Genomic DNA, 12,497 nt, shown 5'->3' with positions numbered 1-12,497 from the left:
CATTTTTACAAACAAACTTGATTAAACTACAAGTCCTAGCTCTGATACCAATTGTTGGGTTTAATAGTGCCAAAGTTCAAGAGGGGGGTTGAATTGACCTCTTAAAACTTTCTCGCAGAAACAGTGTTTAACACAGTTTTACAGAAAATAAATCGATTTATGTGAAAATGAACAGATTTATTTCAGCACTGTTTTTGTTTGAAACGCTTTTAATACAGCAAGGTTAATCACAAGACTATGCAGATAGATTTCCCAGATGCACACACACAGATATCAGAATGAAAAACAGTGAAACAAAAAACAACAAACTTTAATTTCAAGCAAATGATTAAGGTTCAATTGATAGTATGCTAATTAATTGAGTGACCTTTGCAAACAACCTGTTCTAGTGGCTTTTAACAGATTATGAGTGTTCTTCTTGATGTCAAGCAATTTTCCAGAAATTAAGAACAATGGATCACAGAACAGCAAGCTTCAACTTTCAACAATTGTTTAAGGTTCAATTAATAGCTTTAACAGTTTCTTGAGCAGCCTATTACAGTCAATGTGTTCCAATGGCTTTTAGCAGATTATATATGTTCTTTATCAGATTCAAACAGCTTTTTCAGAAATCAAGAACAGTATGCACAGTGCCCAGAAAGAACAGATTTATTTTCAATTGAACAGATTTATTTCTTTGCTGTTTTACCAATTATGCAGAAACGAAATTGCAGAGAGTGAGAGAGAATGAACACAAGCAGTTATACTGGTTCACTCAACCTGAGCTACATCCAGTCTTCACCAACAACAGGTGGAAATCACTAAAACACAGTACAATCAAGTACGCTTCCCACTGTTCTTGAAACCTACAAGAACTTAGGTACTCTTTGCTGAAAAAAACCTATTTCAGCTCACACACACACCCACTCTCCAAGAACACCTATCAAGAAGAGGGTTCAACCAAACTATTACAAGTAATAAGAAGTGAAACGACTACACCTGATTGAGGTAACAAAGATCAGCCTTAAACCAGTAGGCAAGATTGCTAGAACAGTAGCTGCACCTCACACCAAGCTTTTGGAACCAAACCAAGAACAAACACTTTGTGATTTTTGAAATCTTTGAAGAACAAATGCTAATCCTTTGTAAACCTTTGATTCTCTGCTGTAAAACTCGTTTTTGCAAATGTATGAATTGTTGAATTGATTCTGAACTCAGAAAACAAGTTTGCATTTTATAGAGAACCAGCTTATAACAGATATTTGAAAAACAGTTAAAGCTGTTATAAAATGAACAGATTGAAAATAAAATGAACAGATTTATTTTCAAAAAGCAGTTAGAGAATCTGTTAAGTGAGGAGACTTAGTCAGCCATTCTGGTGCAGAGATAAAACTGAAAACGTTTAAGCTTGTCATGGCACCAGAGAGAAAAAGAATCTATTCATTTACAGATGAACAGATTTATTTTTCAAAACGAAAACAGAGAAAGTTTAACTATTTAAAACTCAGTCGTTTTGAAAAGAAGAAGACTTAGTCAAAATACCTGATGCACAAAATCTAATTTTTTTCAAGACTTTAGCCAAGGCATCAGTGAAGAAAATGAATCTGTTTATTTAGAAAAGAACAGATTTATTTTTATGCAGTAAACGTGTTTTTGTGTAAAACATGTGAAAAACAGTTTAGGAAAACTTATGCTTGTTCTTAACACATGGCCAGTGGTTATGAGGTGAGTTACTCAGCAAAAAGCCCACTCTTAGACAACCTCTAAGCACTAACAAAGACATGCTTAAAGCAAAGCAAAAATACATGAAATGTACATAAAAGTCTTCATCAAACACTACATATAGGTCTTCATCAAACACAATTTTGAAGGGGCAGCAACCATCTTCAACAGTTTCTTCGATTCAATCAGTTGTTTATACCAGTAGAGATTTAAACAACTTAAAAACAGAATTTAAAAAAGATCGGAGAAAGGTAAATGCACACAAGAAGTTTATACTGGTTCACTCTTACAACAAGAGCTACATCCAGTTCCCAGAAACCACTGGGTAATCCACTAAGCAATCAAAACCAGATTACAAACACCACACACCAAAATAGTGACTTTGAACCCGTCAAGAAACACACTACCTTTGACAAACCACACAAAGAGTATTGATCTTGAACACCTCAAGAACACACAACACTCTCTGCAATACAACTACAGAAATACAGAAGATAGAGAAAAGGATTACACCTGATCAAAGTACAACTAAAAAGAATACAATTGCAATTTTATTCCACTCTTACTTGAAAATCCAAAACTTGATGTGAATCTTGAAAACTTGAGATCAAATTTGTCAAACTGAATTTCTCAAAATTGTTTCTTACTCTTCAGAAGCATAAAACAAACTATATATACTTCCAAAGATTGGTTAAAAAACATTTAATGAAGAAGCGTATTCAGTTAGAAATAATTTAAGACAAATTCACCAATCAAAACTGAATTTTGTTAGGATTTTCAAAGAAACAATCGGTTGAAAATACGAAACAACCAATTTATTTGGTTTGACAGTTAAGTCAACCAAGTCAAACCGCTTTCAACCTTTTTCAAAACCTCTTAAGAACAAAACAATCGGTTGATTCGACAAAACAACAGGTTGTTTTTCCCTTAGTTGAAAAACATTCCATTTTAAAAAGGTTTCAATTCACATTAGTTTTAGATTCAACGAAAGAGTGGATTACACTTTAATCTACCCAGATCTCACCCACACACAGCAGCAACACCAACCTTTTATCAAACACCTTGGATTTGGATTCTTCAAAGCTCTTGATCACTCTTGATCAACATATAAAACAAACAAAAATAGGGAATGGTCCATAAAATGTACACACCAAAGACTTCACAAAATAACATAGGCTATTGGGGCAACAGATAAAGGTCATCTCGTACATAATACTTAATATCACTCTTAAGTTTTTCTCTCTAGGCTTTAGTAACCAATGATGGGAAAACATAAGCAACAAGATAATTAACATATTGAGTTGATTATAATGATATGTTTTCTCTTGTAGTAAATCACAAATTCATTAAGATGTTGTTAGCCATGATTGTTGAGCTTAACCTTAAGCAGGAACAAATGGACTTTAAGACCACATATGAACTAACTAGAAGGATTTGAGGTAGGAGACAAAAAATATTATGTCGGTAAGTTAAACAGATCCTTGTATGGTTTGAAACAATCCCCAAGGAAATGGAACAAGTGTTTGATGAATTCATCACAAGAATTGGATTTGAATGTAACAAGTATGATATTAGCATTTACTTCAAGTTTCTAGAAGGAGTTCGTTTCATAGTATTGTTGTTGTATGTAGATAACCTTTTAATAACAAGTAATAATAAGCCTAAGGTGCAAAAGGTTAAAACTGAGCTTAACAAGGTTTTGATGAAGAACCTTGGAATTTCTGGAAAGACTTTGGGGATTGAACAATCTTCTAAGAGGAAAAATGTTATGTGGATGGTACTTCAAATGCTAATATAGTTGGTTTTTCTATGTATGCGATGGTCTGCACATGCCTTGATATATAGCCTATGATGTGAGTATTTTTAGCAGGTTCATGTCAAATCTTAGTCGAGCTAATTGCCAAACTCTTAAATGAATTCTTTGTTACTTGAATGGATCGCTTGGAAAGTTCTAGTTTATGTTGGAGTTAGAAAATCTTCTAAATATGTTCTCATAGAAGGATTTGTTGACTCAGGCTTTATTAGGTGTTTGGGAACCAAAAGTCTCTCACAAGCTACGTGTTCACTACTTATGGTAGTACTATAGTTGGAAAATCAATCTAAAGAAGGTAGTGGCTTTGTTAACCACTAAAAAAAATTACATTGTCATTATAGAAGTTATGAAGGAAGCCTTATGGTTGAAGGGTCTAGCCAAAGAGCTGAAGGTGCAACGACAAATTGTCACTGTGACAATAGCAACACAATATAGATGTTTAAGAATAAAGTATACCATGAAACCACTAAGGATATTAATGTTAAGTTACATTTTAGAAAGGAGAATACTTGAGTATTTGTAAAGGTGATGAAGGTTTCAACATATCATAATCCCTCTTATATGATTAGGAAGGTTCTGCTAGGCAACAAGTTCTTTCATTACTTATATTTTATCCAAATGATTGACGATGGAACTTGTAATGGGCTTAGTGGCAGAAAATGACTGTTGCTTGGAGGATTTGTGCTAAACCAAGATGGAGATTTGTGAAGATTAACTTAGTAAAATCTTGTCTAAAGGTTCCTAGGTCATCTAATTGTGTAAATATTCCAATGTTTTATACACAACTTCTATCGTATGTGGTATATGGTCTCAATAGATTATTTAGTCTCTTAGTATCTACTAAGACATGGATGATATGGTGAAACCATCTAAGTGACTTTCCAATTTAGTAACGATAAGCATTGTCACATGTCTTCCTCATTAGTATAGGCGTGTTTCACGTGAGTTAGTTATGACAATATTGCAATATACAAATATGACTTTGTATCATCAGATGATACTAATGTTTCAACTGTTCTTTAGTGAGAGTTTGTCGTGAGAGAATTGTAATATCAAATTATAATAAATTCTTTTGTAGACATAGATTGAAGTTAATCAAAGCATATTAAGTTATGTATGTGATTGTTTTTTTTCTCTTTCTCTTACATTTACTTTTTACCTATTACATTTGCATATTTCTCTGTTATCGTATTTGTTTATATGTAAACGCTCTATAGTAATTTAACTGAATAAATTTCTGACAATAGATTTAGACCCGATAGTAATGAATATTTATATTTCTAGAGATAAGGATAGATTCAATAATAATAAATGTTCTTACTTGTTTCTCCATGTTAAACTTATTTTGAAAATATTAAGTTAGAAGTGTTTGTGAGTATTTTTGAAACTCTATAACATATAAATCATATATAATGGTATAAAAATCCTTTATCATTTCTAATACATGTTAATTATTCATAGCTCAGATTACACCAATCTCACACCATATAGCATCAAACTATGAATGATTTGGAATCATAACTATAATCACAACTTTAATTTTTTTTTAATTTCACAACTTTATTCTTTTTTAATTTTAAATTATGACTATGCGTGTCAATTACATATTTTGAGAAATCATTACATATTTAAGAATTATCACCGTTCATTAAAAAAATAATTAAATATAAACTAATATTAGATATAAAAATAAATTAGTTACTATAGAATAAATTAGATACTACATCTATAAATTAAAAATTAAGAATCTAATAATTAAAAACTTAATAGTAAACGTTAAATATCAACACAGTATATACATTTCTCATTTTATTCTCTCATGAGGAAATCAAAGAAAGATACATGGGAAAGGTAATTGATTAAGCTAACACAATGCAGTAAAAGATCAAGAGCACACATAACATCAACATGCCCTTATTTCTGCCAAATGGAAGGACAAACAGTATTATAAGTTACATTATTATTAAAGATTTAGATTCGAGGCTTGGCCAAAACATAGAGTGGATTCTTCTTATGCTGAGCAAGCCCTGGCAACATTTCTGTATCAATGTCTTCTTTTCTCACTCCTTCTGGTAATTCCCAATCGAAAGAATTTAGAATATTAGCAAGAATAAGATTGAGTGAGGCAACAGCCATAGGAATACCAGGACAAATTCTACGACCAGCACCAAATGGAATTAACTCAAAATCATGGCCATGAAAATCTACAGTACTATCTAAGAACCTTTCGGGTAAAAACTCTTCTGGGTCTTTCCAAGACTCAGGGTCTCTATGGATTGCCCAAGCATTAACAAACACTATTGTCTTGGCTGGAATTTCATAACTACCTATCATGCATGCTTTATTTGTTTCTCTTGCCACAAGTAGTGGTGCTGGTGGATACCGTCTGAATACCTCTTTTATCACAGCTTTCAAATAGGGAAACTTTTCAATATCATCTTCTTCTAGAAATTCTTTCTTACCTCCCAAAGTCCTAATTTCTTCTTGAACTTTCTTCATTACTCTTGGATTATGTAGTAGTGCAGTCATAGCCCACACGGTTGTTGCTGCAGTTGTATCCGTTGCTGCTACAAGCATGTCCTGCATAGGGAAAGCACCCATTTGCTATTGTTTGAAACGAAAATAATATTATTAATGCACAAAAGGCACCCATTTGTGATTGGTCCTAAAGACATTGTGCAAAAGAATCTTTCAAATATACTTGTCATTGTGACAAATTAATTGCGGCATGTAAAGTTTGGAAGACATTTGCAGTGCTTGCTGCCATGTACATCCTAATTGTTAGGGCATAATAGTTCAACGTGCATTTTTCCTCGACACGTATATGTTTCTAAAATTAGTGATTTTTGCTACAATATTCATGGGCTTCTTCTATGTAGTTATAGCATTGTTCAAAGGTGTTTGGCATTCGATCATTCTCAATGCGTTTGAGTCCAGAACGGGTATTGTAGAAACATTAGTATTGGAACATTCTTCTGCATATTGAGTATGATTTGATGACTTATTGAAAATTCTATAAGGTCTAGATGAAGATGACTCATTTTTCCGAAGGGTAGAGATTTAGAGGGCTTGATTTAGATAGATTGATTCAGAATCTATTATTTTCCTAATCTACATTTATATGGTATTAGGTTGTAAATGGGTTCGAGTAACTAAATACTCCTATTCAATATATTTTTTTATGATAAAAATAATTCCAAAATGTTTCCATAACTCAAATCCCAAAGAAATTAGCAACATTCAATAAAAAAAATGTTAAAATGAGTTTAATTTTCGAATGCACATTTAGTGGAATGTTCAATTGAATTTAACGGTAGGTTCGTGGTGAGATTGCAGGTTTTTGTGAAGGCTTCGACGTCCGAATCTGTCGACGTGCTGTTGTGGTTGCGTTCTTGGAAGTTATTGGGAGTTTGAGAGTTTTTAACCGATTGATTGCTGGATCGATCGTTTGCTGGTGAAGGTCTTGTTCGCTGAAGTTTGGTTTGCTGAATTTTCATGAGAAAGATGAGAAGCAACCGTTCAAGTCCCGTTGTGCCAGTTGCTGCAGAAGGCGCCATGACCATGGCGCAGATGATGGAGATCATGCGTGCGCTGCAGGCGAATGTGGAGGCATCGCGCATAGAGCAAGCGAAGATGCATGAAGACCTGGTAGCCTCTCAGGCCAGGAATGAAGAGCTCAGCAAAGTAACTGAGGAGTTGCGTCAAGCTCTTTAGGAGCAGAGAGGACGCCCAGTTGTTGAAGAGGTCGCGCCGTCGTCGTCACCGTGCGTTTTCCCAATGTCGTTTGCTCAAGCGATCACAGACACGCCTATCCCTGCGAGCGTAGTACCTGTGAAAGCTTCTTTCACCGGCGTGGAGGACCCTGAGGCACATCTCACTACGTTCCACACGCAGATGATGCAGTCAGGAGGCTCGGATGTTGTATATTGCAAGATGTTTGTGAGCACGCTCCAGGGAACAACGTTGGAATGGTTTGTGAGCTTGCCTACAGGTCACATAACCAATTTCCAGCAGTTTTCGAAGCTTTTCGTCGAGCAGTACATTGTGAACCAGGCGCCACCTAGGGTGTCTTATGACCTGTTCGACATAAGGCAATACCAGGGAGAGTCCCTCAGGGACTATTTGAATCTTTTTGGAGCACAGATGGTCTGCTCGCCTGCTAAAGACGAGGAGATGTTGGTATACGCCTTTAAAAAGGGCGTGCTGCCGGGACCCTTCTGTGAGGCGCTGATTAGGGCTCACCCCGCCACGTTTGCTGAAGTTAAGCGACTTGCGGTGGCCCACATCGCCGAGAAGAGAGGGAGCGTGGCCCCCGCTAGGCCGCGAGCCCAGACTAGAATCCAGCCGCAGAGGGTGCTGGAGACGATGGCGGCGAAGAAGGATCAAAGGACTCGCCATCCTTATGATCCGAGGAAGAACAAGGGAAGGGGCCCAGGACGCCCCAGGGAGTATAATCGCCCACCAAAGTACAAGTTTGTCATGGGCTTGGCGGATCTGATCGCCATTCCCAACATAGCAGCTAGGCTTAAGGCGCCTGAGAAAGTGGGCGACAAGGTGTTAGGACCAAAACCAAACGCCTAGTGTGAGTTCCACCAGAGTTTTGGTCACACTGTTGATTCATGTTTGGCCTTGGGATACCAGCTCGACGATCTGGTCAAGAGCGGGTTTTTGAACAATTACCTGCTGGACAAGAGGACGGGAGGTGCATCGAGCTCCCAGCCGGCGGGTGGTGAGGTTCAGCAGCATGAGATGCCCACTCATGGCGAGATCCACACCATCGCTGGAGCATTCTCGGGTGGTGGATGCACTGCGTCACAGAGGGGAAGAAATACGCAAGGTCTGTGATGACGGTGGATATGTTCGAGGATCACTCGCCAGATGTGGACATCACGTTCACAAAGGAGGATCTTAGGGACGTTGTGCCTCACGACAACGATCCCATAGTCATCTCGCTTGTCACGGCGGGAAGGAAAGTTCACCGGGTATTGGTGGACCAAGGAAGCTCGGCGGATGTAATGTTTTGGCTGACTTTCACGCAGTTGCAACTACCCCTTGACTAGCTAAGACCCTATGGAGGGTGCTTGTATGGGTTCGCTGGCGATCAGGTGGAGGTCAGGGGGTACATCGAGCTAAGAACAACATTCACGAATGAGGTGGCCTCGAGGACGGAGAAAATCAAGTACCTCGTTGTGAATGCCCCCTCAGCATATAACATTCTGTTGGGGAGACCAACCCTCAACAGAATAGGGGTTGTGCCTTCAACCATGCGCATGAAGGTTAAGTTACCCTCAATGGAGGGGGTGGTGATCACCATCAGATCTGACCAGAAGGAGGCGAAAAAGTGCTATGAAAATAGCCTCAAGAATAAAAGGTCAATAAGTTACATCACCACAACGCCGCCTCCCGGTGTGAAGCCCAGGCCAACCGAATGGCGAGTTGTTGATGCGGCGATGGAAGTGGCCACCGGAGGCGATGTCACCATGGTGGATGCTGAGGTTGAGGGAGAGAGCGCCGGACGGGAAGAAGAAGCGAGGAACCGCCCAGAGGAAGCGAGGGAATCGGGAATCGCCAGGAAGGTGATCGCCAGGGAAACCAGAACCAAACCCGTCGAGGAGTGGCTCGAAAGGGAGATTGGGGGAAAGGTCTTCAAGCTGGGAAGATCTTTGGAGGTTGAGCTCCAAGACCAGATCGCCAAGGTGATAGAACGACATCTGGATGCTTTTGAATGGTCTGATCAGACATGCCGGGAATTGACCCCGACTTCTTGTGTCACCATTTGGCAATGGACACACAAGTCAGACCAGTGCGGCAGAGAAGAAGGAAGTTCAATGAGGATAGGAGACAGGCGATTAGGGATGAAACGCAGAAGCTCCTCGCCGCAGGCCATATCAGGGAGGTCCAGTACCCTGAGTGGTTGGCTAATGTCGTACTGGTGAAGAAGAGCAACGGGAAGTGGCGCATGTGCGTTGACTTCACTGACTTGAACAAGGCCTGTCCAAAGGATTCGTATCCTTTGCCGAGCATAGATGCCCTGGTCGACAGTGCAGCAGGGTGCAAGTTGCTGAGTTTTCTGGACGCCTTCTCGGGGTATAACCAGATAAAGATGCATCCTATGGATGAAGAGAAAACTGCCTTCATGACTGAGAGGTCGTGCTACTGTTACAAGGTGATGCCTTTTGGGCTGAAGAATGCGGGGGCCACGTACCAAAGATTGATGGACAAGGTACTTGCACCAATGCTGGGAAGGAATGTGCAAGCATACGTATATGATATGGTCGTGACCTCGTTAGAGAAGAGCAAGCACGTCTCGGATCTGGAGGAGTTGTTCACCACGATTGCCAAGTTCAGATTAAAGCTAAACCCCGAGAAGTGCATTTTCGGTGTGCAGGCAGGGAAATTCTTGGGTTTCCTCTTAACTGAGAGAGGAATAGAGGCTAATCCTGATAAGTGCGCTGCCATCTTGGCGATGAGGAGCCCGGCTACCGTGAAGGAGGTGCAGCAGCTTACAGGTCAGATGGCCGCCCTGTCTCGTTTCGTATCAGCTAGTGGAGAGAAGGTGATGGAAGAGGGCCAAGCACAACTTCACAAGAAAGATAAAAGCCAAGACATGAGCATCCAAAGCCAAACCAAGAGCGTCTAGAGCTAAGGGAGGAGCGTCTAGGCCAAACGGGATGAGCGTCTCAAGGTGGAGAGCGTCTAGGCCAATGAAAGGAGCGTCTAGGACCAAATTGCAAAGCCCATGGCCATTTTCTTACATGATTCAAGAAGACCTTCATGAAATTTGCCATCATTTGGTATCATGAGCTTGGGTTCTTGAAGATGAGTTGCTTTTGGTCTTTTCATTTTTAGTTCTTCTTTATTTCATGTTGTTCATCTTATTTCCATAATTGTCTTGCTGTTTTTTACATTTTAATTTGTTTTGGTGTGCTATTTGGAAGATCCAACCGGTGCACTTTTGTTCAATTGATCTTGAACAAATTCTTGTGCAAATTGTGATAGTATTCCATACACCTTGAGTTGTTGTTTTTCTTTTAGGAATTTGAGTCTTTATTGCTTTCTTATTTGGTTCGTATTATGCTTTTGAGTCTTTAATTTCTGAATCCATATATGTTTTGTCAAGTCATGTTCATCCACAATGTCAACAATTCTTAGTAGTCCTTTATTTGGCTTGATTGTTTCTTGATTTTGGGTATCTTTAATTGCTTTGAATCTGCTGTTCTTTGATCTTTTGGTGCCTTTTTAATTTTAGTTTGAGTTCCTATTTGTGTTTAGATCCTACACAAATTCTATTTCACAAATTCTATTGTGTTTAAATTTTGGTATCTTGCTGTTTTTTGTTTCCAGTTTCCAGAATCCCTTGTTTCACATTTTCTGTGCTGGCTGTTTTGTTCCAGGAAAATATTTTCACTCATAGGAAAATTTTGATTCTATGGAATATGCAATTTTGAAGTGTTATAGAAAGGACAAAAAAAGAATTAGTCCAAAAGAATCAACAGAAAAAAAATGATAAATCTTTTAAAATCAGTGTGCAAATCTGAGGCGCTACAGCTGGCGTAACTGAACACCAAAATTGCAAAATTTATTAAAACAAATTGGTGCACGCGTTTTGAGTGATTCCAAAGCCATATTTTAGCTAAGATCTTGAATATCTTGCATATCAAATTTCAGAATCATATCTTAAAAACACAGCTCAGCATAAATTGGGGAAAAACACGTTTCTGGCCCACAACATTTTCCAGTGGTGCTGTTTTTTTTTTTGGTCATCTAATTCTAGTGTCATTCTTAGGATTCTTTTGTGTGCCTACCTTTATTTTGGTACCTTTTATTTGCTTGCTTAATATTTCTTGGACCTCTTTCTAGTTGTCATAACCTAACTCCTTTTGGTGGTACTGTTTTATTCAATTAAATTGTTTCTTGCTTTTGTTCTTTGACCTCTAATTTGGTGCTGGAATTTATTTCTCCTTTGGTGCTTAATTGAATGGAAACTTGACTTGGGTAAGGTCTAGTCTTTTGATAGGTGCTGGAATTGGAGAATTAAGACCTTCATTCTAAGGGGAAACAAAGTCAAGGCAGAATCAAGTTTTCTTGAAAAACACCACAAACACTTGGAGGGTCAACAAGGAAGTGCATTTAGCAAAAAGAGGATCAACAAAAGTTTTTCTTAATTTCCTTGCAACTTAATTTGTGTTAATTACCTCTTAATTATGTTATTAGACGGTGAGTGTGTCTTCAAGGGCTCTGAGTGTCCAAGAAGCCTCACCTAGGGTCGACTAGTATAAAACTCTTTAATTAGCAATTGTTAATTGTTTTTAGTTGTTTCTATATTTCTTAATTAGTAACGCTTTGTATGTGTGGTTGTTTTAAGCTTTGTTAAAACCGTCTAGCTTTGTTAGTTAGCATACATTGTTTTCCTTGCATTAAAAAAAAAATCTGATTTCTACAACTTGATTGTGTTTAAGTGGTTTACTAAGAGAAAGTTTTGTGTGAAGCATTAAGGGATAGTCTTTGGCTAAGGCAAGGCTTGGTACTTAAGTAGTCCATTGTGACTCACCTCCCTTACCTGGAAGACTACCTTCTTTGACTTCCCTAAATTTTCATAAGGTAAAATACTTGTATACACAAAGTTTTAGTCATGTCTTCTTCTCATTCTACAAAGTCTATTGGAAGTGAATTAAAATCTTTAAAAACTCTTTTGAAAGAAGTTTCACAAACAGTGCAATCAATTGCATATAGACAATTGGAGAGTGAGACTAAACTTAATGTTTTGACTAAAGCAAAGGATGAGAAGTCTCACATTCTAATAAAATTACCTTCTCATGCATATATCTCTAAAGATCATGATTCTTTTGGGGAGGGAAGCATTAGAGTAAATGATTATTATCAAGCACCCCCTAGAAGACATAGAAGAGATAGAAAAGAACAAGAAAACCCAAGAGAGGTTAGGGTAGACCAACCCCATTTCCATGGAAAAGAAAATATAGAA

At 38.1% G+C, this 12,497-nt stretch overlaps 1 protein-coding gene across 1 annotated transcript; it reads right to left on the bottom strand.

Annotated features, from left to right (window-relative positions):
* Nucleotides 1-5,290: 5,290 nt before the first annotated feature.
* Nucleotides 5,291-6,155, bottom strand: LOC137819633 (cytochrome P450 71A1-like). Its single transcript, XM_068623535.1, has one exon. It carries the CDS (start codon nt 6,113-6,115, stop codon nt 5,486-5,488), a length of 630 nt encoding a protein of 209 aa, XP_068479636.1. The 5' UTR covers nt 6,116-6,155; the 3' UTR covers nt 5,291-5,485.
* Nucleotides 6,156-12,497: the final 6,342 nt, after the last annotated feature.

Source organism: Phaseolus vulgaris, chromosome 10, assembly GCF_000499845.2.
Source record: "Phaseolus vulgaris cultivar G19833 chromosome 10, P. vulgaris v2.0, whole genome shotgun sequence".
Lineage (NCBI taxonomy): Eukaryota > Viridiplantae > Streptophyta > Magnoliopsida > Fabales > Fabaceae > Phaseolus > Phaseolus vulgaris.
This window is presented reverse-complemented; position numbering and strand designations above follow the sequence as displayed.